Genomic DNA, 26473 nt, shown 5'->3' on the forward strand with positions numbered 1-26473 from the left:
ATCTCGCTATTGTAGAGGTATTGCAAAATACAAAAGTCAGGATAAAAAAGATACAAAACAATTCATGTCTTTAGTTAGTTTTGAAATATAAATTAAATTAAAGCAAAAATGAGTAACATAAAGCACATTTGTCATTTGTTTTTCATCGAAAAGAGTATATATACCTATACGAGTGATATATGTTTTTTTTTTAGTTGGCATTTTGACAAAAAAAGGATTAAAACGACAATTAATAGGAGTTTTCAAACAATTTAAACTAAATACCATATGGTCAGTAGCTTTAGTGTCAATAATCCATTCCAAGTTTTATTCATGATGAGTTTCATGAACCATACCTGCTATGTTTGTTTTTGCAGTAACAAAAGGATCATGTGTAAAAACATGAGCTGAGTGTTGAGTTAAATGCTCTAAAGAATGTTGGGATGCATCATTAGCACTTGGATCATTTGATACAATTGCATTATTTTCCTAATATGATTATTTTCTTTCTGCATTTAAAGTTAGGATTATATCCCATAAACTGGTAGCAATTTTCTCTCTTATGCCCTTTTATCTTGCAATGATAACATGTTCTATTGAAAATTTTCTTTTGACCACCTTGAGACGTTGTAGAATACATGATTGAGTTCCATATAAACAGAATTAGGTGTGATTTGATGTTGTGCTTCTTCTTGGACAAGCATTGAGTATGCTTGTTAAATAGTAAGCAAAGTTTGCATAAGCAAAATTGAGACATTGAACATTTTTCTTTGAATTCTCACAAGCACAATAAGAATATGGTACCAAAACATTATATTCATCCCATAATAAACTAAGTTTAGTGAAATATGCTAAGATAGAACTTAATCCTTGTACATGAGAAGTTATTTTCTTGTAAAGACTTTATCATATCTTTCTTTAAGATCTTTCCAGACCAAAGATGTAGAAGAAGCAAAAACTATACTAGCAGATAACTCTTTACAAACAATATTTAAGATCTAAGAAAGAACAATATCATTGCATCTTTCCTATTAATGATTCAATGTTGTACTATAAAGACCTTTGTCACAAGTACCATCAACAAAACCTAATTTGTTTTTGGCAAGTAAAACAATATGCATAGATCTAATCCAAATACTATAGTATTCTATCCTTGTTAACTGATGTGAAACCAAAAGAGTACCTGGTATGTCCAAGGGATGAATATACAATAGATGATTGTAATATAAAAACTTCTGCACTTGTGGAATTTGTCTGCAACCACTCTTTTACATTCACCATTGTAAATCTCCAAGACTCAATCAGCCAAGAATTACAAACTACAAATAAAAAAAAAATCAAACAATTTTCTTTCTCCACAAGACATTCTTTTGTAACAAGAAATTGTATACAATGAATAACAACTAGAAGAAAATTATATCAGAATCTTGGTTGGCTTTGATACCATGTTGAAAATGAACAATAATGAATTATTATAAAAAAATACTAAGAGAAAAATACATCACATTTCATTATTTTCGGATTAATACATGTTGCATATATATAGACTTGTAGTATAATTAGCTTCTAACTAACCTATTAACTTGTTTTAACAAAATTGTATTTAAAACCTATCTCTATTAGATCGAATGGTAATAAATTTGATGTCCTTTAAATAAAATTTTAGGTTTGAGTATTGTAAATTGAAAAACAATATTGGAAATAATTTACTCTTGTATAAGGATTCAACCCAACTTAACTTCAATTTTAATAAAAACCCAACGTGACTTTTGAATTTTGAAAGATTTTAAATAAATAATAATGTTTATTTCTTCCATTTCTTCTTAAAAGAAGTCTCATTCAAAGAACAAAGGCACATATGCAATTCTCCTCGTAGTTGATTCCTTAATTCAAGAAATAAATAAAAAAGATGATTTCATTAGGAATTTCACCCCTTTATGAATTTTGAAAAGTTAATTACTCTATTTTGATTTGTCACAATTTAGTTCTCCTACATTCAAGAAATTTAAAAGCTAATCTAATTAAATAACACGGTCAAGACCTTATTGATAAACCACTCATATGAAAATTAATAATTTCACAATTTATATAAAACGGAATTAGTAAAAAGTCAATAATTCAATAATTTATATGTAACAAATTAGTAAAAGCAGCTATTCGAGTTCATGTATTTATCATACCTAGACTAATTTCCCAGTTTTTGTAAAGTACGAGAACTAAATTAAGACAAATTAAAAGAGAGAGACTAGCTTCTTAAGTTTCATAAAATAGAAGGATGAAGTCACAATTGTACCAAAAGAAGATATTAGCCGAAATACCAGCTATAAGCACTTGTAAGTTACAATTTATCGTGTTGTAGCTTAGTTTGGAGTCTCAAGACTGTGGAGGGTTTTATTTACCCTCGTAAAAGAAAAGAAAGGAAAGGAAAGGGTTTTAGGCGTTTTTCGTCCATATCTCCCTCTGTTTTTGTTCCCTCTTCCTTCTTTTTTTTTTTTTCTCTCTCTTCATGGCCTCAACTCTGCAACCCTCACAGTCACAGTCCAACTTGTAAAAACCCTCCAAAACTCTCCAAAATCTTGACCCTTCAATACCCAAAATTTTCCATCTTTGCCACTGCAAGACCCCCAACAAAAACCAAGCAAAACGGCTCCTTGTATAGTAACCAACACTAGCAGCAAGCTAGCTAGACTTGCAGATATCATGGCTACTATGGGGATTGTTTCTTCTACTTCCCAAACTGCTGCTACCCCTTTCGGTAGACCGTTTTGCCCTTCTTCTTCTTGGTTTTTTCGGTCTCGTTCCAGACACTTCTTTTTGGCTTCTTCTAGAGCCTTACAAAGGTTTCACTCTTTAACTTTTTCTTTTCCTCTGTGTTATTTGGGCGCCGGGGGGAGGGTTAGCTAGTTTATTGGTCAATTTGATGCTCATTTATCCTGTAAAAGAACGTAAATATTGTTTAATTGGTTTTCATTTCATTAGCTGCTGTTGCCTGTTTTTAGAGGGGTTTGATATTGTATACTGGATAAGGTGCCATTTTTATCGCTTTTTGTTTATTTTCGGTGTGTAGGTGTCTGTTTTCTGCCTTTTTTTGTTCCCCCCTCTCTTTATTTGGGTTTTTTTTTTTATAGATTATGTGCTGCTGTTGCATATTCCTAGAAGGTTTTGGGGTTAGTGGCGTAGGATGGTGGTAAAATGTGACATAAGATGTACATAAGCTATTGGGATGATAATGTAGTATCTTGAGTTTTTAGAATGTGAGTTTCTTTAGGGAAATGGCAAATAAAGTGGGGCCAATGATATTTTTGTTGTTGTTGTGATACTCTGGTTGGAGTGCTAATTGGGTTTTGAATGAAGTCTAGAGTCCTTTGTCCTTCTTTACTCTTTTGTTCTTTTTGGTAGATGACATGCTAGAATAAGTGCTTTATCCAAATTAATAGGTGTGCTTCTGTTAATTTTTGCCTTTTCTTCACATTACAGGCGAGAAATGTGCACGATGCAGAGTGTTCACTGTGCTTTTCTCAGTGCAACCATGTCAAGTAGTTCCCGGCATTGCCATCATCCCAAAGATATGAGACTTCAGGTAGCTCCTTCTGAATATGCCAGAATGGTCCACCCTGATCCAGATTGGTATCTCTCTGATAACAAGTACAAAGGAGTGAGTGTTGACCATAAAAAGAATGAAAACTCCGCTAGTTTTGGAAAGTCTGAAGTACAATCATTTCGAGTGAATGATTTTACTTTTACTCCAAAAATTACTGGCATACCCAATGCTGCACACTCATGGGAAAAAGAAGCTCATAGGATGAAGAAAAATAAGGAGATGGCAAAGGAGAGCTTTAAAGGCCGTAATTTTTCTTCCGACGACCAACAATACTTGAATCTGAATAAGGAGATGGCAAAGGAGAGCTTTAAAGGCCGTAATTTTTCTTCCAACAACCAACAATACTTGAATCTGAAGCTTACTGGCTCACTATTTAAGACAACTAACAAAGAAGAATCAGTTTCCGGAAATAATGGGAGAAGTGTTACTATTTACGAGAGTCATTGCCCACCCCTACCAACCAGTAATAATCAAATATCCATTGAAAACACCGTAGCTACTGATGAAATAAATGGTTTTAAGCAGCTGAAAGGTTCAAGTAGGACCGAAGTTTCTGGTAATGGATCATTGCCAGGGCTGGTCTTCGATGACCACGAAGACCTTGGAACCTGTGAAGATAGTGATTTTCTATTTGAGGATCATTCTCCGCAACCCCCAACTAGCAGTAAACAAATTTCTAGAGCCAAAAGTGTAAATTCCGATACGATAAATGGTTCCAAGCAGTTAAATGGCTCATCACAGGGGGCAGTTTCAGATGACATCCAATACAGAAGACATATGGATCCCAATGCAACCAGAAGGGACCAAGCCAATGAAAATGGGGTGGCTAGCAGTGAAGAAAATCTCCCAGTTTATCGAAATGATATTCACAAGCAGCTTGCTAAGATTTATAACCAGGTTCTTGTTGTAGATAATATCTCCGTCGCGAAGGAAGTTGTTCTGATGCTTACAACCAAATTCAGGCATCTTGTTCATGCATGTGATACTGAGGTATTAGTTCTGCTAGTACATATCTCTTTTACCATCTTGTTGTAGATAATATTTGCTTCAAGCACTATCCAGCTTAGATGTGAATGAGTTTTTGTCCATTTGCTGATGTAGTGTATTTGCAGGTATCTAATATTGATGTGAAGCAAGAGACACCTGTTGATCATGGTGAGATAACATGTTTCAGTATTTATTCGGGAGCAGATGCAGATTTTGGAAATGGGAAGTACTGTATCTGGGTCGATGTTCTAGATGGTGGTGGCAGGGATCTTCTGAAGGAATTTGTTCCATTTTTTGAAGATCAATCCATCAAAAAGGTGAAGTACACTTTGTCTTTGCTCACGTTTCTGCTGATATGCTTCTCCTTTTTTATGTGCTAGTTACTGCTTACCCATTGGAGCACTAGATCATACTTAGTCCTGAAACAAATTTGATGTTGATGTATAGGTGTGGCACAATTATAGTTTTGACAGTCATGTTATCAGTAACTATGGGCTTGAGGTTTCTGGATTTCATGCTGACACAATGCATATGGCACGGTTGTGGGACTCATCAAGACGTACATTGGGTGGTTATTCTCTTGAAGCACTTACGGGTGATAGAAATGTTATGCAAAGGAGCACATGGCGTAAAGAAGAAAAGGAACTGATAGGTAAAACATCAATGAAAACCATTTTTGGCAAGAAAAAGGTGAAAAAAGATGGATCTGAGGGAAAAATGATCACCATTGCCCCTGTTGAGGAGTTACAGCGGGAAGAACGCAAATTATGGATTTGTTATTCTGCCTTAGATTCTATAAGCACACTGAGGCTTTACGAGAGCTTGAAAAGCAAATTATCAAGCATGTCTTGGGTATTTGATGGTAAAACAATTCCTGGAAAGTCCATGTATCACTTCTATGAAGAGTATTGGCGGCCATTTGGTGAGCTTCTTGTAAAAATGGAACGTGAGGGAATGTTGGTTGATCGGATGTATCTTGCTCAGCTAGAGAAGGTTGCTAAAGTAGAGCAAGAGATTGCTGCTAATAGGTTTCGCATTTGGGCATCTAGATATTGTGATGATGCCAAGTACATGAATGTGGGTAGTGATACTCAGCTCCGCCAGCTTCTTTATGGTGGCATACTTAACAGGTACTAATTTGGTACAATAACATCAATATTAATCTGCCCATTGCATTGAAATTTGGGCAGTATATTGAATATAAGTGAGCAAGATGCATTTTGTCGTTTCCTAAATCAGAAATATTGTTAATATCCTAATTAATGCCTATATTCAAATTTCTTGCTGTTAAGTCCTTGCTAACTGTTGTTGTTGGTTGTATGGAGGCAGTGCAAGAAATTCAGAACTTGATGTTGCTTGTGAACATTCATTTCCTGTAATCTGTGGAATTATTCATACCATCAACCAATCAAATATCATTTTTCATTATCCAAAAGATGTGCATGTGTGTGTGTTTGTGTGCTGTGGATCCAAATTTGAGCCTTCATGATTAGAGAACTTTCAGGGTGTGGATAGAGATGGAGATAGAGAGTGTGTTGAAAATTTGAAACTCCCCAACCATTAACATGATTGTTTCTTATTACAGCAAGGATCCAAATGTGAGCCTCCCTGAAGAGAAAACTTTCAAAATTCCAAATGTTGATAAAGTGATTGAAGAAGGCAAAAAGGCTCCCACTAAGTTTCGCAATATTAAGCTATGTAGCATTGGTGTTAAGCTCCCTGCTGAGATTTACACTGCCACTGGTTGGCCATCCGTTAGTGGTGTTGCTTTGAAGAGTTTAGCTGGGAAGGTTTCCGCTGAATATGATTTCACAGAGGACACCGGTGATGGTGATATTGATGATTATCCTGAAACAATGATTGCAGTTGATACATCTGCATATGGAACTGCGTTTGCAGCTTTTGAGGATGAGGAAAAGGGGAGGGAGGCATGCCATGCTATTGCATCATTATGTGAAGTTTGCTCTATCGACTCCCTTATATCCAATTTCATTCTACCCTTGCAGGTGATTTCGATGCCTTGTTTGATTGGTCATACATGTTGATCAGCTTTTACAGTTTTCTAATATGCCTGACTTGCTTTCCATCTGTGGTATGTTTTATATATATTTTTAATTGAGGACTTATGCTAGTGCTTATTGGTCAAAATTTCTACCAAATGATGAGAGCTGTGCATGTATCCACTATTGTGTGGTAATACTACTAGGAGGGTGGCAACATGATTGCATCATATGTTCTCCTGTCAAATATAGTTTATTGTTAACAGAGGAAGCTATCGAAATGCTGGTTTGGTATTTGATCATATGGGTAGTTGATGCTGCTAGGTGCTAACAAATCAGTAAAATTATGTATGGAAGGGCTAAAATCAAAAGGGCATATTATTGCGATGGCAGTTACTTAAATTATATGCTAAGTTGTCATATACCTGGAGTACATAATTGCAAATACTTATCTAGTTAAAAAGAAAAAACAGAAGTTTGTTTAAGAGCTTGTGTCTTTCAAGAGCAACTCCTCTCTCTGTCTGAATAGTCATGAAAATCATCAAGGCATTTTTATAATTTTTTCCTGAACTTCAACTATTATTTCATTTCACTTTACTAGTTTTGTACCTTAAAATTCCTGGAATGGATTTTACTGAGAATGATCTCTTTTTACTTCAGGGGAGTAATGTATCAGGAAAGGGTGGGCGTGTCCATTGTTCATTGAATATCAATACAGAAACTGGGCGCTTATCTGCAAGGAGACCAAATTTGCAGGTTCATTTTTCTTTTATTTTGTTCTCTGCCTTTATATTAGCTAGCATTTGAATTATTATAACCCCAAGGTTTGATACATGCCTATAACCACTACTTCAGTCAGATAGCAAAGACAATTTTCTTGAGGTGAAACATGGCGGACCATGTTTTCTTCAGTAGCATAAATATTCATATCACAGTTTAGTTAGTTTTCTGCCATGTAGACATGATTGCTTCCTCCACAATGTTGTCAGAGTAGGGCATTAAGAAAACCAAAAAACAGTTTTTGTTTCTCCTCTGGTCATCCGTCTCTTGTCTGCTGGATTGGAATGGAAACTTTATAGTATTGACATCTTTTTGGCGTTTTTTTTATATTCAGAATCAACCTGCTCTAGAGAAAGATCGATATAAGATACGTCAGGCCTTTGTGGCTGCCCCTGGAAATTCTCTTGTTGTTGCAGATTATGGGCAGGTAAGTTCATCGAGCTTTCTTACTTTTTCATGTAATTTCTTGTATTGATTAGAATATAAATTCATATTACAGCTGGAACTTAGGATTCTTGCACATCTGGCTGACTGTAAAAGCATGTTGGATGCCTTCAAAGCTGGTGGAGATTTCCATTCAAGGACTGCAATGAACATGTACTCTCATATCCACGAAGCCGTTGAAGAGGGGCAAGTTCTTCTTGAGTGGCATCCTCAACCTGGTGAAGAGAAACCGCCAGTTCCACTTTTAAAGGTGAAGTAAAAAATCATTTTTGGTTGTGAGCATTCACCTAAATGGTGGGTAGAGAAATCATCTCAAATCATTTCATTCACCTAAATGATGTACAGAAAATGGTCAAGATCTGATGACAAGGATTTGGCTAGTAATTGTCCAACCATCTTAACATATTGAATATGTTTTTTCTGGAAACTTGTCTTAGATATCTTGCTATATCAATGACTGTGATTCAAGAATGACCTAAACTGCTTTTGCAATTTGAAAGTTATTAAAGATTTGATGTTTTGTTTTGAAGTCATTGTCATTGGTTTGCTCAACATAGTGTATTTATAAATGTAAAATGGACATTGATTTGGAGTGGCTTTGCATATCTTGGGATATTATTACCCAACTGTTATTGTAATCTGGATTGATTTTGATTGTTGAATCCAACCGGGTTGAAAATTGTGTTTCTTTTCAGGATGCCTTTGCTTCTGAAAGAAGAAGAGCTAAAATGCTTAACTTTTCCATTGCATATGGAAAAACTCCTGTGGGGCTTGCTAAGGATTGGAAGGTATTCTTGAAACCTAAAATAACAGTTAAAACTTAAAATCTATTAAGCCACCAAAGTTCATTATTGTTTCACCTCTCAGGTTTCTGTAGAAGAAGCAAGGAACACTGTTGATCTATGGTACAAAGAAAGACAAGAAGTACTTGAATGGCAGAAACAGCGTAAATTTGAAGCTCAGAAATTCGGCTGTGTTAAGACATTGCTTGGAAGGGCTCGCCGCTTCCCATCGTTTGCTCATTGTACACGTGCTCAGAAAGGTCATATTGAACGGGCTGCTATCAATACTCCAGTGCAGGTTCTCTTCTTTCTCACGCACTCAACTAAACTCTCTTTCTCTCACTCACTCTCTCATCTAGTTGAGGTGTTACAGGGGAGTGCCGCTGATGTTGCAATGTGTGCTATGTTACAAATATCAAAGAATGAATGTCTAAAGGAGCTTGGGTGGAGGCTTCTTTTACAGGTTATGCCTTTTATATTTTCATCTATTTGCTCTAACTTGGTTTTCTAGTTGTAGTGGTCTAAAGGCTATATAAACTTCAATTCTTTAAGAAACAAAATTTTGACTATGTTGCCTGATTCTTCTTTCTGGAACTCTTAACCCAATACTCTTATGGTTTCACTAGTCTTTGCATTCCATTACTGATGTTACTTGTGTTTTAGTTGATGAGTACTATTGATAAATATGCGCATGTTGTCTTGAACCAATATAATCATTTCACAAGTTTTATACTGTTATGTACAGTCTTCACAATCACATTTCTTAGGTTACCATATTGATGTGTATCTATAGTCATTGTCCTGCAAATTCTTTAGAAATAACATCCTTCAGAAAACAGGTTCACGATGAAGTAATCTTGGAAGGACCAAGTGAGTCGGCTGAGATTGCAAAAGCAATTGTTGTTGACTGCATGTCAAAGCCCTTTGGAGGAAAGAACACTCTTAAAGTTGAACTAGCTGTTGACGCCAAATGTGCTCAAAACTGGTATGCTGCCAAATAGATAGTGGTTCGAGCTCCGAACATGTAAATTTTGGTTTCAAAAACTTTATTCCAAGATGCTGCTTTTTCCTCAAAAGAGGGATATCAGAGCTTGAGTTGTCCTTTTCTTTGCTGCTGCGGTAATTTCTTACCTAAGGCTGTTCTTTAGGCATTTCATCTTCTGTTCAGTGATGTAACCTTTGGGATTTTTTTGTGGATTTGGGGCATGCTTTGGGGCTTTAGTTGCACTGCAGCACCATATGTACAGAAATTATTGTTGTCGTTAGTTAGTTCCTTGTAAAATTCTGATAGTACTATGATTCTTTTTCCTTCCTTTTGAGAAATGAAGATATGCTTGATTTTGTTTCCTTTTATGTAATTCATGCTGTTCTATAGTTTTATACCTGTATTATTTATAGCCTGAGTGTTGATAAAAACGTAAAAACGTAAAATGTCAAGCATCTGCAAGGTTCAAAAATAAAAGCCATTAGAACATCCTGTCTCTGTAAGACGCCAAATACGAGTCAGGTTTATTAGAGAACATATAGACTGGCTTAAGTCTGTTTGGTACCTACCTAAAAATTAACCTCACTAAAGTAAAAAGACAGATTTCAGCGGCATGGAACATATTTCCGTGTAAACTATGACCTAAAGCCATGGAAAATGGCAAAGTTTTTGTCTGGATATATTTTGCAAGCGATGTTAACAGTTGATCACAATTTCAAGCTCTATTCAAGAAGATTCAAACAGACCTCATTAAGCCATTGTCTTAACCACAACATGGTATACCATTAGATTGAAACACCTTTCAGGTGTGCTTTGATATAGTTTCATCTTCCAAACATTTTATCCTTTTTACAGTACTCTTGTCCCTCTGATTCAAGGCAGGCTTTGTTAATCTGCCATTCATGTAAAATAAATGCATGGAACCAGTATCCTCATCAAGAAGTTTGCAAGCACAACACAAGATTTCAAAACCAGGAGAGATTACTTATCAAACTGTTGCAGCTCAATTCCCCAGGTTGATGCTAACTGCAATAGAAGTTGGTCAGGTGCCACACCTTCCCAATCCTCAGGTGGATCCAATGTGGAAGCTGCCTCATGCAAATTCAACAAAAGCTCTTTCTTCAACTCCGTAGAAATACCCAGTGCATCAGGTCCATTTTCTAACACAACTTCTACCAGCTGAAAAAGTCGTAGGAGAAAAATGAGTAATTTGAAACTTTGAGAAAGAAAATGTCCAACTAAATCAGCTTTAATGTCCAACTAAATCAGCTTTAACTAAAATGATCAAGGATTAAAAACCTATACCTGTTGAATCCAGGATAGACAAATATCAAACAATTCCTGCTCCAGAAGAAATTGCACAATAGCATGCAAGGCCTCATTTGCTAACTCCTTTGATAGTTGGTCAACCACAGGGCCCGATCTATCCATTAGTTTTATAAGCAAGAGATCATCCCCTGTAGACAGAACCTCAGCATAAGCAGAATCCATATCACCTACTTGAAGGGCATGCATTGCATTGCTCCAAGAAGTCCATATAGGATCTCGCTCCGGTCCAACATTATCATCTCCAACAGCTTCAGCAATCAATTCAGGAGCACGTCCTGTTCGCGATGCTCCACCATCCTCACCAGCTACACGAATTGCTTCCAAGGTAGCTTCATCCTTTGATGCTTGCCAGACACTTCTAGCAGAAGGCCCTTCATCAAGCCTCACAGGACCGGGACCTTTATCCCAAGCCCTCCTGCCACCAACCTGATCACTCTCATGTTCTGATTTGGGTGATCTACCATCCAGGCCGCTGCTAGCTGGATCTCTTCTTGATGCAATTTGCTCATTCCTGGAAGCACCGAATGCAGGGAAATCCCAATCATCAGAAATTTCAGATCTCCAAGAAGGTCCCCTTCCACGTCTGCCTGGAGCAGTTCCATCAGATTGCGCAAACCTCTCTCCATATGGGATTCGTCCATTGAACTTAGAACTATAGTCAGAGAAGCCATTATATTTCCCTAAAGGTCTGTTAGACGATCCCTCAAACCCCGGCATAAAATTACTGCTTCTGCCTGAAGATATTGATAAATCCCTAACCATGTCTTCAACAATTCTCTCAAGACCCCTAACTCTGTTTTCTAAAGTTACCCTGCTATGATGAGAACCACCCATAAAATCCTGCAACATAACAACGAATCTTATTGATCAGAAAAGCATTCACTAGGATCCTAAATTCAGAGTTCAGAAATACCTGCAACATGTTCATGAGATTCGCTTGTTGTCTCTCAAGCTGCAATAGCTGCCTCTGAATAGCCAACCAATTTCCTTTGTTGCTGATGAATGACCCTTCAGACTGTCCATCCACCTTTGAGCAACCCAAACGATTTCCAGATTGCTCTCTTTGATTTACATCTATCGTGCCATCAGCCTCAAATGCCCTTGTTCTTAGGTCTTTCCCATTTATCTTCTCTTCAGGCCATTTATCCCGCACATCAGCAGCTCCACTCTCCATGTTATGGTCTTTGCAGTTGGAAGATGCATGAAAGTCATCTGTCTGGCTGTTTCCTAGACAATTCAATCTTCTTCTTGCATCTGGATCATGCGGTTCTGATTCTTCCTCACCCTTCATGTTTGAAGAATTACAGTATCTGCGAGGAACAACTACTTCAACTGGCAAATCACCAGAACCCCTCGATTCAAGTTTCTGGAAGAATTCAGGATTTAAGTCTTTGTCCGTTAATGCAGGTGCTTTCTTCTTTAAAATTACAACTGCTTTTTCAGGAATGCTTCCACCTTTGCCTTTCGAAACAGAATCAGAAGTAGGGGAAAGATTATTAGATGAATCCTTCGCTGATGGGTCATTTTTTTTACCACCAGCATTTGGGTGTTTCAAGCCATTCTTTTGTGATGATTCAGTAGTTTGAGTATTGTCACCATCTACAGAATTAATTGAAATAAGTTTATCCAAAAGAAGTAATAAACATCTGGAGGACAAGCGATAAAACTTAGAAGCACATAACAAACATACTTACCACGAGATGAGGCTTTCTGGTAATCTGCAGCTTCAGCATCCCCTTTCCCTGCAATCTTCTTCCATAATTGCAATGCTTCTGTCATGGCATCTCTCACAGGTTTTATCTGTTTAACCAATTATTAAGCATTATTCAACACAATAAAATTTCCATAAATCAGTGTTGAGTAATACCATATATGTTCCCTTAGAAGAGATGGGAGTGATGGATAACCACTGATGAACAATATCATTCAGAGGACCACAATGCTCGAGTTATATTGATTAGTAATGAATCAGACAAGTCCCCTGCCTTCCTCAATCATAATGTACAAACTGAAAGTCCCTTTGAAACCATTTCAGAAAGCAGGAATTCATCTAGCCCAACATTATCTACTTCCCTAAAAACGTATTCTATCCCCACAAAAAGGAAATTTAGGTTGAGAAAAAGCCCATAACTTGCACCATCTCAATAGACCAGATCCATTCATGAAAAGAAGAAAAGAAGTAGATGGTCTTGGACCAGTGATGTCTACATAATATCAAAATTTGGTAACCACAGATTTGTATATGACATTGAGTGCAGGCATAAAAACATTATATGAAAGAAAAATGGCTCTAGAAAACTACCCTATCAAATCGGCAATCCTCCAGTAATGTTATCGTTGAAGATGCTCTATCTGCAATCAAGTTGCTTGAATGTAGTGCCAAGGCACTTAAAGCATCAGAAGCTGCCTTCCGAGTCACCCAGTCTGTGCTCCCAAGGCATTCATGGATGCTTTGCAGTAAAGGTTCCAAGCTCTGCAGGGCAATCGCTCCCACCTGCAACCAGGTAATCATAATTTTCACAGAACTTAAGTTTGTTCTTTTTTTGTGAAATTCTTCAAACATACTAAAATGTATTTCCCATCTAGCTACCTAACTTCCTCTATTAAAACATAACAAGGTGGACATTATCAGCTGCCCTTGAACATCAACAAAACAAACAACACAAACCATCAATATCCTAGAACAATGTACATAATCAAAATCAAGCCAAAAACAACTACATGCCAAACCTGAGACAAACTCGCCACTACTGGCAAAAGGGAAGCCTTAGCCAAAAAATTCTGGTTATTCAACAGCTTGCAGATCCTTGGACACAGCTTGTGAAAAGCAGCCAAAGGAGGGTCAGAAGCACATTCCACCATCTTAGCCATACATGTTGCCGCACCAGATTGCACCCCTTTATTCTGTTCTCCCATTGCTTCGAACAATGGCTTTACAAACAATCCCACCACAGTCCCCCCATTCTCCCCTTTCAAATACTGCCCTGAAAGGGCCCCAATCGAATCGCGACAAGCATCTTTCACACCTGAATCAGCATCTTTCAGCCTTTTAACAATGTGGGCAACGATTTTAGCCAAATGGGAGACTGCTAATTCACCGTGGCAATTACATAGCACTGACAGTAACCTTAAGGATTCTTTTTTCACAGCTGGTTTTGGATCGTTGGAAGAATCAAAAAGGCAATTGAGTAACATAGGAAGGGATTCATGGGAAATAGATTGGATTATCGTTTCAAGATCTTCAACGGCAATCTGGTAAGTATCACGGTCAGAGAGCTTGGAAAGTGAGGTTAGAATCCTTTGCTTTTGTTCCACCATTGCAAGATGAGAAGAAAGTGAAGAGGGTTTTGGAGGGTTTGAAGGAGGAGGTAAAGTTAAAGCCTTTGAAGGCTTTGTTGACTTGGCTGGCTGGGAATTACTCATTTCAAAACAATGAGAAGAAAAACGATGGGGTTTTGAAGAAATGGGATTTCAAAGATTGAAACAAAGGGAAAATTTTGAGGAAATGAAGCTGTAAAGATTGAAGCAAATAAGGATTGAAGCAAAGAGGAAGTTGTGAATGGGATTTTTTAGGAAATTAAATTGTTTTATGAATAAAAAAAAGAATGGGATTTTGGAAACAATGTAAGGAAAGTTTGATGAAGAGAGATGGAGTAAGACACAAGGGACACAGAAAGCTGAGACTGTGAAGAAAGAGAGGGGGTTTTGATTTTCTTTTTTCTTTTTTTTTTTGAAATTATTTGTTGTTTTTTAATTATAATAATAAGGTAAAATCTAATTAATTAATGCTCTTAACGTGACTCGACTTAAATTATATCTAAAACGGTGAATATGCTTTTAACTATCAGACTATCATATTGGCTATGAAATGATTTGTTTTTAAGATATAAATAAAAAAAAAAAAAGAGAGAGAGAGAAGAAGGACAACTTGATATTTAAATTCGATAATTAGAACGTTTTAATTTATTTTTGGAGGGTAGAGTTTGATGTGATGAAGAGATCATGACGCTTGATTTTGATTGGTCTGATTTTGTAACGTGAGTGGTGAGGCCCACTAATGAAAAGTGGGGACCTCTACAACATGGGACATCACATTAAACTCATTATTATAAAAAAACAAAAATAAAATGATAAGCTACTTATTTAGTCATTCGAGTTTATTAGTGTTTTTATTTTAGTTACTCATTTCAAAATTTTTTTATTTTAATTATTATCATTCGATAAGTTGTTAATTTTAGTTATTCTACCATTAAATACTTTTGGTCATCTAGTCTTTTGATTGACATAATACCAAATTTAATCACTAACACTTTGCTTTGGTTCTAATTTTAAAAATAATATATTTTTCAAATTTTCAAATTTATAAATTTTAGAATTTGGACTAAATTAATAAAATGTGTAAACATTGAGGTTAAATTTATTGATTTTTTTAGAATTAAGACCAAACTGATAGAATGTGAAAAGTGTTAAGGACTAAATTTATTATTATACCAATCAAAAGATTGTCACGTCAGCATTCCATCTAGTAATCATAGGCATTTAACAGTAAAGTGATTAAAATTTACCACTTATCTAATGAAATTAAGGGAGTGACTAAAATAACAAGTTTTTGAAAGGTGAAAAAACACTAATGACTAAATATATAGTTTACCTCAAAAAATGCTAGCTAAGAACTAAGAAGTCTTTTTTGGTGGTAAGGCAAATATTTCATCTTTTTTTATTTTTTTTGAATAATCTCATTATAGGTTTTAATCATATCTATTTTGTTTTTTTTACGCAATACCTAAAATTATCTATAGCACTTCCCAACTTATAAATAAGAGGATAATGCACTTCAGTACAGTCAAACTTACATCCTCCTATATTAACAATGATGTCCATGTAAATTAAAGTAAGACTTAAGTGTAAATTATTTTTTAAAACAAATTTAAATTGGAAAGGTGACCTTTTTTCTTAAAAAAAAAAACCTTAAACGGTTGTGTTTTTATCAATTTATTATATATAGATGATTGGTTTTTATTAAGTTCTTTCATGAAAGCTACTATTTTGCCAATTCTTTTATATATAGTTGAATTTGAAGTTAACAATTTAAGTAAAAAGTTTACCAAATTAAGGAACTTTCTGGTACTACTTTTATAAGTCAAGCCCAATTTACATTCGTTGGATGATATGACACTTGCAAAATAAATATATTTATAAATATTGGTATAATTAATAAAGATGGTTTTGAATAATAAAATATAAATATTGGAAATTATAGAAGTTTAAGTATTTATATTTTTATAAAAAATATAAAACAATAAAATATTTTTAAAATAATATAATTTATTTTATAAAATAAAAATATTTTCATTATTATTCTATTGAATTAGTATCTGATTAATTTTTAGTACTAAATTTAATAAAGAATTTAGAGATGAATAATTTTTGTTCCCCTTCCACAGCTCCACATAGCAGACGATGTAATTGAACTTCACACACCCAAAAGTGACGTCTACCAGTTGTCGGCAATTTATCCTTAACTGGTTTCAGTCATTCCAGATTTAGTTTTTGGCCCATGCATGAAACCTTTAAGATAGATATGTATTTACTCATTGGGAGAGTAGCCCAATTTCATAGATCCAAAATGGGTTTAACAGGCCATTGGTAAAGACTTCACTTTTCTCACCCCTTCCATGAGTCTAGTTAATAGTAAGTCTCACGGTTAAAAGCCTTCATTTTTCCCCGGCAATGGTGGGCGGACTTGCACTCAAAGTAAACATTTTTATAAGTGGCAACTTACCATTGGTTATTGGAACATGGTTGGTAACTGGCAAGTCATGTTATTTGCTGCACTATGATTGGTTTTGGTTGACTGGTCTGACAAGAAACAAATAAGACATAACACTACTCATCACAGAGTTAGATTTCAAGTAAGGCGACATAATCAGAAAAACAAAACAAATGTGATAGATTTTTTATTTACAAAAAAAATTTAAAGTTCAGTTTCACTTTTTAGTTGTGTTTTCAACTCATCCTGTCATCTTCAAAGTTGCTGAGTTCACACTTTAATGCACTTTGGTATTATAAAGTGGTAAGCCTTTTTAATGTCAGCCTTTTATGATCTGCTAAAGTGTTTTAACTTGTTTTGGTCAGATATAATTGTTATGCTGTAGAAAAGATTGTCGATTTTTCCCCTTTTGGATTCCTTGATTTTTTGGTTGCCTGGATTTAGGTGAAATTTCTTACTTTCTGGTTTGATTTAGTTGGATGGTGTTGCTGCTTGTTTCTTGATGGGATCAACGTTTTCTTTTTGATCCATGGTTTTGATTTTATGATGGGATTTGATGCTAAATCTGGAAAACTGCTTGAGGGATTGATTCATAATCTGAACCTGCAATTTTATATTGCAAGAACTGACCTGAAATTTTGATGAAAACTGGAAATTTTCTCATTACATTTATGGATTTGCTCTCTTTCTTCTGTTTCTATATAACTATGGATGTAGCTTTTCTTGATATATTTGCTTTCCTTGGGTCGCTGTGAAAATGGTAAAAACAGCACAGCTTTAATGGAGAACCCCGCAAGTTCAATATCTGTAGCTTTTCTACTTGTTGAGAATTGTCACTCAACTATGAAGCATATAAGCTACATATAGACTGAAATCAATGTAATTTCCTTTGTTGTTGGATGACAGGCTCCTGGACAATCTTTTGCTGAAATATTAACTTGGAAAACAGGTTCTCAAAGGGTGACAATATCTTAAAAATACAAAGGAAACATGGTGCAAAAACTAGAAGCTATCAAGGGCGGTGGAGGATCAATTAAGGTGGGGACTAAGGGAACAATCAGTTCCCTTATGACACGGGAACTGGACTCCGTTAAACCGGTACCTAAAACACCGGTGTCTTTCAGACACAAATCTCAGACAATTCCTACATCAGTTGCCTGTGGTTCTCCTAAAAGATTACAGCTAGGGAAATCTTCGTATGGAGCAAGCACCAGTGGCAATGACAACAATTACATAAGTTATAAACACCACCAAACTTTCCAGAAGACAAAAAGCTTGTCCAAAAGTACCCATCAGATTCCAATGCTTGGTTTTGAGAATATAGCTTTAGATAGAACTCCTAGCAGACAGAAAAGTGACAAAAAAGTATCTAACATTGTTGAAGTTGTGGACATAAAGTGTGGGAAATATCCTGATAGAGCATGGTCAAACCCTGTAACAAATCGACTCAAGAAGCTTGGGTTCTCTAAACTTTCCCAAAGCATTATCTAGACCTGCAACTTGTTCACATCAGATTTCAGGTTCCTATAACTGAGACCTGAAATCCCAAGTGGCCTGTTGTCTGAAATTTCCACCATGGAACATATGCTTGGTATTAGCTTGCTGCTTCCTCTCTTTTTCTTCTTCTGAGTTGGTACAACAGGTCCAACATTGGAATGAGGCTTCTTTGAGCTGTCTTTGCTTCTTAATTCAAGCTGGCTGAAGTACTCAATCTCTTGCATCACCAAGGATCCTACAGTGCCTCTGGTGCCTATTTCAACAGGAGGATTTGCAATTGCAGTAGCCATTTCAACCGGAACACTTTTGGTACTAGTTCTTGATCTTTGCATGCTTTGTTTGATGGGATTAATGAAGGAGGGTTGTAAATGAGAAGGGATTGTTGTTGTTGATGTTGTGTTTAAGATGAAATCTCCTTGAGACAGGGCCATCGGTTGTTTGGACTTAAAACCTAGTATCTCCAAATGAGTTCTTTGCCTCATGTTCTTTATCTAAAAGTGAAAAAGCATTTAGATATTTGGCTTTGTTTGGAGGATTAAATGATGGGCCTCATCATTGTTTTCATGTGCTGGCGGTTAAAAACATTTAAGCTTCTAACTTCTTTTCCTTTTATTTTAATGTTGTTTGGTGCACAGTAGGGTCAATTATTTTTACAGATACGGTAATAAATTTGATGTAACATAAACTTACTATTTTGTTACTATCCTTTTCAAGTAAAATATTTATTTGAAATTTGGTATAGTGGAAGCAGTATATGATTAATGGTCTTGTGATAGTAGATAAGGATAATGATGTGAAGAGAGTAGGAGGAGGAAAGTAAGTGTTATGGCTTCACAGGCAAGAGTGGGAAAGGGATTAGAAGAGGATGGGCTGGTGGGCGGTGGCGGTATGGTCATTGGTCAGGTCTGGTGAGCAACTTTACTGCTTTTCATGCATGGAGGCAGTTGTGGGGGCGAGCGATTTCTTTCTTTTTCTGCTGTTTTTTTCTTTGTATAAATATATATATTGGAAATAAAAAGAATTATAATGTGATACTCAATTTTTAAATTTATTGAAGATATTTAAATAATTATATAAATCAACTCAACTAAATTTCAATTTTTATTGTATACTATGTCATGGGTTAAGGAAATAGTTGATTGATGATGGTAAACAACAATCTATATATCTCTCTCTATATAAAAGAAATGTCCTTTTAAGGTTAGAGGACCTTCTTTCATGATTTGGCAACAAACAACAATCTATATATCTGTTTATATATGTAGTTATATAGATTATTGTTTGCTGTCATCAATATTTGTTTTAGTGACTCATGATATGTATACAATAAGAATTGGGATTTAGACAATAAGAATTGGGATTTAGTTGAGTTGATTTATATAATTATTTAAATATCATTTAATAATTTTAAATAAGTTATTAAAATGTAATAATATTCGATAATATAGTGGTTATTATGTAACTTTTAAAATTGAATAATCGAAATGTAATTTTAAACAAAAATTTATTTTTGTATTTTATCCTAATATTTTAAAGTTATTTTGCAAGTGACTTGAAATTAAATTTTAGAGTTCTTTTGTAAGTAGCTTGAAAGATTATATTTTTTGTTTTTTTAAATATTTCACATGGATTAATTGATTAGTTATAAATGGTTAAAATTTTTTTAATATATTTTATAATTTTAGAGTTAAGACTAAATTAATAGATTTTGTAAATGTTGAGTGTCAAATTTAATGAATTTTTAAAATTAGAACTAAAATGATAAATTTTATAAACATTGAAGGTTATATTTGTTGAATTTTTAAAATAATTTTAATATTTTCTATTTATTTTTAGATTTTTTAAGATTTTAGAATTTTATTAAAAAAAGAATTAAAATAATATTTTAAGGACCAAATTCCTAATTAACCATTTAAATTAACATTAAGCTCCACATGCCAATGAACCAGCCACCAAATTCATTCACTTCAACTTCTACAGGTTATTAGTTAACGGTGGAAAAAGAACCCTCATAGGATTGGCAACGTTTCGAGTATCTGTTATTTTTCCTCGGACAGCTTCATCTTCTTCAGGCTTTTTAACAGCTACGCAGGTGAAAATGGAGGATGTAGAGTGTAGACAGGATTAGTGACTTACCTGATTCAATATTAACTCACATTCTGTCATTCCTTCCTACAAAAGAAGCTGTTGGAACCTCTATTTTATCTACCAGGTGGAGATATCTTTTTGCTTTACTTTCTAATCTCGACAGAGTCCTGTTTTTCCATAACACAAGTGTCGATAAATTTCGTCTAAAATGCCGGAAAACTGTTGATTCTAGACGCGTTTGCGGTTGGATATCTGCTGCACTTTGGCGTGGGGTTAAACATCTCCCTTGATGAGTTCACTACTTTGCCAGGTGTTCTGTTTACTTGCAGTACATTAATAACTTTGAAACTGGATATTGGTTTCCTTTCGGATGTTCCAAAGGGTGTAATTTTTTCGAATCTAAAGACCCTTCATCTCAGATCAGTCGTATTTTTTAGTGATGATTCAGTTGAAAGTCTTATCTCCAGCTGCACTAGTCTTGAAGATATGGTCATAGAGAAATGCCATATGTGGAATATAATCAACTTTAATATCTCACACCATTTGCTCAGGAGATTGACTATACTTTACTCTGAATGTGTTAGTTTCGACTTTTGGTTAATGATTGATGCCCCAAATCTAGCCTACTTTAAATACATCGACCATGTAGTAGCAAGGTATTCACTGGAGAATCTGCAAACTCTTGTCAAAGCTGATTTGGTATATTCAATAACAGTAAGGTTCATTGTTTAGAGGGATCTCTAATGTTCGCTCACTTACTCTGTCATCTTGCTCTTTGAAGGTTTGTTTTCTTGACAAATCCTTAGTTTTGTGATACTTCACAACCTAGTGTACTGACAGTACAATCTTTGTCACTATCATAGCTTCTTTTAAGCTGTGAACCGCTTCCTGTTTTTGCTACCATGATGGAACTTAAGTTAGGTGAACTTTGGTCAAGTTTTAAATGGCTTCATTGGGAAACAAGACTTGAAACTCTACCGTCAAGTTCGCCTGAGCTAGAACAACTTGACTTTGATCAGGTATTATTCTAAGTATAAGCTTTGTTTTAAGCTGCAGACCCATACTAACTCTATTTTATGTTGTGGTTTCAGAAATTTCTCAGCTCTTTGCCTGATAAAGGGAACATCCTTTCCCACCGTATGAATGGTGGGAAGCCAAGCACCGATTGAGGTTAATTTTCATTGCCAGAGACAAGTATGTATGCCCGTACACGTTTCCCAAACCAGAAAAAGTAACTTTGTGCTGCAATTCTAATCCTTGATAAATACTACCATACAATAGTAGCAATTACAATCAAAATCACATCCTAATGCAAAAATATTTAGATTTTACTTTTTAATCATGAACGTGTATTTTTATTTATAGAGGTAAAAAAAATATTAAAGGCTGAAATGAGTAAAAAGCCCTCAAATTTTTCTAAAAAAAGTAATTAAGTCTCTACTTTTTCTTTTGCATTCATTTGGGTATTTAAAATTTTAAAATGCATCAAAAAGACCCTAAAACTTTTTCAAAACAAGGAATTAAACCTTTGTTTTTTTTTTTACTCAATTGAATACTTGAACTTTTAAAATACTTTAAAAAAACCCTCAAACTTTTTCAAAAATAAACAACTAAGCCCATACTTTTTCTGCACTTAATAGGGTACTTGAATTGCCCCTAATTTTTTTATTTAAAGCCACCACATGTTACAACCACAGTGTGGCATGTAGCAAAAAATGATAAAAATAAAAATAAATAAAATTTTAAAATTTTTAACATTTTAAAATTTAAAAACTATAAAAATATTTAAAATTTAGAAAAAATATAAAATCATAAAAATTTATAAAAATTGTAAAATATATAAAATATATAGAAATATATAAAAAATATATAAAATTTTATAAAGTCAGAAGAAAATTATAAAAATGTAAAGAAATACAAAATTCTTAAAAAATTATAAAATTATTGTATTAAAAGAAACATTTTATAATTTTTCTATAACTTTATTTATTTTTATTTTTATCATTTTTTGTCATATGTCACGTTGTATTACAGCACGTGATGGTTTTAACTAAAAAAATTGAGGGTCGTTAACTTTAACGATCAACGGCTTAAGTCGTTAACTTTAACGATCAACGACTTAAGTTAATAGTTAAAGGGTCTTTTTGATGCAATTTATAATTTTTATAAAATTTTACAAATTTTTTTATACTTTTTAATATTTTTATTAATATTTAATATTTTTTATAACTTTTATTTATTTATAATTTTTTGATACATGTCATACTAGGGTTATGACACGGGGTGACTTTAATTAAAAAAATTTAGGGATAGTTAAATTTAACGGTCAATTGTTAAAGTTAATAGTTAAAGGGTCTTTTTGATGCATTTGACAGGTTAAGTATCCAATTGAGTGAAAAAAATCAATGATTTAATTGTTTTTTTAATTTGAGGGTCTTTTTAATACATTTTAAAAATTTAAATAACTAATTAAGTGAAAAAAATAAAATCTCAATTATTATTGGGCAATTTACTAAAAAAAGCCCTTTTTTTCGTTAATTACGGAAATGGTCTGACTTTTTTATTATTTACGGGAAAGGACCATTTTCCCCAAAAGCGTGTCCACGTCAGCGCGAAGTCAGTGTCCATGCTAGCAAAATCGTCCACAGGAGGCGTTTTGTCCACGTCAACATAAAACGCTTCCTTGAGGGTGCGTTTTTTTGGCGATGGACAAACGCCCCTAGGATGCTTTTTGCCTCGCTCCAACAGTCATGTGACTGTTTGAACCCCAACGGTAAAAAAAAAAACTATTAAAGGCCCTTCCCCTATTTCATTTTCTCACACAATAGTCATCTGACAACAATTCTCTCTAAATTCTTTCCAAATTCTCTCAAATTTCTCTCAATTTTTGTTAAAGTTGTCTCTAATTTTTGCCAAAAAGCTGTGTTTAATTTTTTTTGAATTAGTTTTATTTTTTAAATTACAAAAATATTCGATCGTGTTAGTAATGACCGGTTCATTAATTCGTCTTGATAAGAAACACATATCCGTTGAGCAAATGACAATGGTAAATAATCAACTTAATTAATTTTTGAATAGTATTTATTTTTTTTCATTTATGCAATTTTAATTAAATATTTATTTTATAATTTTTTATAACAGTCTGTAGATCGGGTGTTGCAATGCTATATCCGTAATATGCCTGGTCATCCATCGCCGTTGATAGAGAATTACCTGTGGGAAGCGGGTTTTTGGCACGTGGCCACGATAGGTTAGGGGTGCAAGTTGGACCCAAAATTAATCAGTGCATTGATAGAGAGGTGGAGACTCGAGACGCACATTTCTCATCTTCCATGCAGAGAGTGTACTATCACTCTAGAAGTCGTGCAATTGCAATTGGGATTGCCAGTGGATGGGTACGCAGTCACCAAGTCCGCATCATCTATTGATTGGGGAGCCGTATGCTACTAGCTTTTGGGTGCTATACCGGATAATATTAACGGAGGTCGAATCGAGATAGGCTGGTTATGTGACACATTCCTGGAGCCGGATAATGATTCGACTGAACTCGAAAGAATACGATATGCTCGGGCATACATTCTTGAGATGATTGGACGTTATCTGATGCCGGACTTGTCACGAAACTGCGTACATCTGAGATGGCTGTTGAAACTCGTTGATTTAGAGCAGCATGTGAATTAAGTTGGGGGTCTGTCGTGTTAGCAACATTGTACCGGGAGATGTGCGGGGCGACGCGACCGAATAAAGCCAAAATCGGAGGATGCCTATCACTACTGCAATCATGGTCACGGTTTCGCTTTCTATTTTTACGTTCTCGAGTGAACCACCCATATACATTCCCACTAATAACGAGGTAAATTTTATATTAGATTTTACATTTATTACGTAGATTTAAAATATAATTGTATGCTAAAAAATTATTTAATTAGGTGGAACCATTTGGCGAGTTGGAATACCCACATCTTTTGAAGATATACGACTTCTATTAAACCAACAGTGAGAAGCAATTCGGGCAGTAGTTCCAGATGAATTTTTTCAAAATCCGAACATTTGGCATATGAAGGTCCCATTGGTAAACTATGCTATCGTGGAGATGCACCAGTCAGATAGGGTATTGCGTTAATTTGAATTCTGATAATCGATTCCCGTGGAACCTGAGGTGCTCAATGATAAGCACAAAGTCGACTTACGGCTATTGAATACGGATTGGCCTAGACACTGGTCAGAATATATTGAAATGTGGTAAAATCGGTATAACTATATACCTACTCGAGAACCGATCATCGTTCCTGAGTTAGCATGCGTGCCGGAATACATGCTATGGTTTAGGATCCATGACAAACCATATTTACTGTCAGAAGAGGAGAGGCGATGACAAATCCGTGTACAAAGGGAACGGCGAGGCCCTTTAAATCCAAGAATAAAGGATGACGACGCGAGCCCATCAGCAGTGCCCACACAATCACTGGGCCAATCAACAGCACCCACACAACCACCTGGGCCAACACTTCAACCGACGACACTCATATCACAGCCTTTTCAGATTATGCCAAGTGCGTATCCTAGCCCTTATATGTATCCTAACCCTTTTATGTTTCCTTTTTCCAGTCTTATGGCAGGTTAGAATGCATGGTCCGGTTCATCTCCATTCCCAATTACTCTGAGTTAACCGCCGATCAATAGGCCATCGTCGCCTGAGAGATCGCACGAGGCTCCGTCAGGGAGCTCTTCTTTTTACCATTCTCCATCGCCTTATGGGATTCAAACACCTCCACCATAGGTGATGCAAACACCTCTGCACTTATTAATTTATCAAGCTGGGTCATCCTCCCAACACCCACAACCAGATCCCTTGCCAAAGGAACCACAATCCCCACTGGAGCAACCACAACTCTCGCCGGAAGTTGAACCAAGGAGGAATCCAGCTCGTAACAGTCGACGACCCCCATGTGGTACTGATTTCGACCGGCACCAACATTGATTTTTTTAATATATTTGTAAAAACTTTTTTTTATATTGTTTCAATAATAAAATAAAAATTGTATTTAATATTATAATTGTACTTTACTTTTTTTTTAATTTTAATACAATAAATGTTCTTTTAAATTAGCCAATATTTTAATTAAAATAAATTTTGTTTTGACTACGGTAATATTTTAATATTTTTAATAAAATATAAATAATGCAAGATAATTTTATTACAATAACTATTAGCTATTCTGATTTGGACATGATCGAGTTATATGGCCTGGGTTCCTACATTATTCGCACAACCTCTGTTGGTTCGTTCTTTCTTGGATATCCATATTGTTACGTATTCTAGTCGAGCAAGGTTGACCTTTTGGTTTGCGACGCAATTCTATATCCGATAACAGCTTAAACGGAGCAAGAGATACAGACGGCGACTTACGTTCATCTGGGATCGGTGGGAATACGTGTCTCCATACGTTGTACATGTATTCTATTTTGTACACTTGGTCGACATACGTCATGGGATCCAGACGGAGATTCTGACAAGCTGCAATTACATGAGCGCATGGATAATGTAGTGCGTCAAACACCCCACAGTCGTATGTCCTATTTCTTAAGTGTACACGATATTGCCCGCCAATAATACCTTGGTTCGGTCTGTCAAACTCCGTCACACAAAACCATAGGTTGTTGTAATCGTAACAGACTGTGTACATGGTGTTGGCTCGTGCCTTCGCCTTGTTAATCTCTCGCAATACCTTTGTGCACCATACATGGCCTCCTACATTTGGCCTTTATAACTTGTTGCTCGCTTTGGAAATAGTGCTGCTAAATGAAAATATATCTCTCGCACAACAGTTGTTATCGGTAAATGACGCGTTCCTTTTAGAATAGAATTTATGCATTCAGCCAGGTTTGAGGTCATATGACCATATCGTAGGCCGCTGTCGTATGCTTGTGTCCACTGTTCGAAAAGTATGTTACAAAGGTAGTCTGCGCCTTCTTTGTTAACTGAACGTAAAACCACTAATAACTCATGAAAATAGTCCTTACTTATCTCATACATTGCCAATATAAGTTGATAACAAAAATTACATACCACTCTTCTATTCAGAATAAATTGAATATTACAAATGAAATTATATTAATAGAGATTAAATACTTATGTTGGTCACTTGTCGTCGTTTAGTTGTTGATCGATATTGTCCATAGTAGTTGGACACAACGTGCCTTAGGCAATACTGATGGTGTGTGCGATGC

General features: G+C 35.2%; 4 protein-coding genes across 5 annotated transcripts; 3 read left to right on the forward strand and 1 right to left on the reverse strand.

The window, feature by feature from the left end:
- Window positions 1–2295: 2295 nt before the first annotated feature.
- LOC108482889 (DNA polymerase I B, chloroplastic/mitochondrial-like) lies at window positions 2296–9931 on the forward strand. Its single transcript, XM_017785976.2, has 12 exons — window positions 2296–2819; window positions 3457–4570; window positions 4693–4884; window positions 5015–5697; window positions 6153–6573; window positions 7228–7323; window positions 7682–7774; window positions 7847–8041; window positions 8487–8579; window positions 8659–8871; window positions 8947–9036; window positions 9413–9931. The coding sequence occupies exons 1-12, from the start codon at window positions 2680–2682 to the stop codon at window positions 9572–9574; spliced, it is 3492 nt and encodes a 1163-aa protein (XP_017641465.1). The 5' UTR covers window positions 2296–2679; the 3' UTR covers window positions 9575–9931.
- Window positions 9932–10054: 123 nt separating this feature from the next.
- LOC108482890 (microtubule-associated protein TORTIFOLIA1) lies at window positions 10055–14705 on the reverse strand. Its single transcript, XM_017785977.2, has 6 exons — window positions 13618–14705; window positions 13190–13381; window positions 12582–12687; window positions 11801–12486; window positions 10864–11727; window positions 10055–10737 (listed from the first exon to the last, which is right to left on the reverse strand). Exons 1-6 carry the CDS (start codon window positions 14308–14310, stop codon window positions 10540–10542), a joined length of 2739 nt encoding a protein of 912 aa, XP_017641466.1. The 5' UTR covers window positions 14311–14705; the 3' UTR covers window positions 10055–10539.
- Window positions 14706–16686: 1981 nt separating this feature from the next.
- LOC108480897 (uncharacterized) lies at window positions 16687–18886 on the forward strand. Of its 2 annotated transcripts, none has more exons than XM_017784023.2 (2): window positions 16687–16960; window positions 17564–18886. In XM_017784023.2, exon 2 carries the CDS (start codon window positions 17648–17650, stop codon window positions 18146–18148), a length of 501 nt encoding a protein of 166 aa, XP_017639512.1. In that variant the 5' UTR covers window positions 16687–16960; window positions 17564–17647; the 3' UTR covers window positions 18149–18886. The 2 variants fall into 2 exon arrangements, with proteins under 2 accessions (XP_017639512.1, XP_052886258.1); XM_053030298.1 differs by lacking the exon at window positions 16687–16960 and adding an exon at window positions 16979–17101.
- A 93-nt stretch (window positions 18887–18979) lies between these two features.
- LOC108481388 (F-box protein At4g22280-like) lies at window positions 18980–21411 on the forward strand. Its single transcript, XM_053019024.1, has 5 exons — window positions 18980–19057; window positions 20266–20509; window positions 20553–20968; window positions 21106–21261; window positions 21334–21411. Exons 1-5 carry the CDS (start codon window positions 18980–18982, stop codon window positions 21409–21411), a joined length of 972 nt encoding a protein of 323 aa, XP_052874984.1.
- The last annotated feature ends 5062 nt before the right edge of the window (window positions 21412–26473 follow it).

Source organism: Gossypium arboreum, chromosome 1 (assembly GCF_025698485.1).
Source record: "Gossypium arboreum isolate Shixiya-1 chromosome 1, ASM2569848v2, whole genome shotgun sequence".
In the NCBI taxonomy this organism is placed as follows: domain Eukaryota; kingdom Viridiplantae; phylum Streptophyta; class Magnoliopsida; order Malvales; family Malvaceae; genus Gossypium; species Gossypium arboreum.

Coding starts and splice junctions, on each gene's coding strand:
- LOC108482889 (XM_017785976.2), top strand. CDS start 2,680: ATGGCTACTATGGGGATTGTTTCTTCTACTTCCCAAACTGCTGCTACC. Junction 2,820..3,456: donor TCTTCTAGAGCCTTACAAAG/GTTTCACTCTTT, acceptor TTCACATTACAG/GCGAGAAATGTGCACGATGC. Junction 9,037..9,412: donor GGTGGAGGCTTCTTTTACAG/GTTATGCCTTTT, acceptor TTCAGAAAACAG/GTTCACGATGAAGTAATCTT.
- LOC108482890 (XM_017785977.2), bottom strand. CDS start 14,310: ATGAGTAATTCCCAGCCAGCCAAGTCAACAAAGCCTTCAAAGGCTTTA. Junction 12,688..13,189: donor AGGATTGCCGATTTGATAGG/GTAGTTTTCTAG, acceptor TTGGTTAAACAG/ATAAAACCTGTGAGAGATGC. Junction 11,728..11,800: donor ATCTCATGAACATGTTGCAG/GTATTTCTGAAC, acceptor GTTATGTTGCAG/GATTTTATGGGTGGTTCTCA.
- LOC108480897 (XM_017784023.2), top strand. CDS start 17,648: ATGGTGCAAAAACTAGAAGCTATCAAGGGCGGTGGAGGATCAATTAAG.
- LOC108481388 (XM_053019024.1), top strand. CDS start 18,980: ATGGCTTCACAGGCAAGAGTGGGAAAGGGATTAGAAGAGGATGGGCTG. Junction 20,969..21,105: donor CAATAACAGTAAGGTTCATT/GTTTAGAGGGAT, acceptor TCACTATCATAG/CTTCTTTTAAGCTGTGAACC. Junction 21,262..21,333: donor AACAACTTGACTTTGATCAG/GTATTATTCTAA, acceptor TTGTGGTTTCAG/AAATTTCTCAGCTCTTTGCC.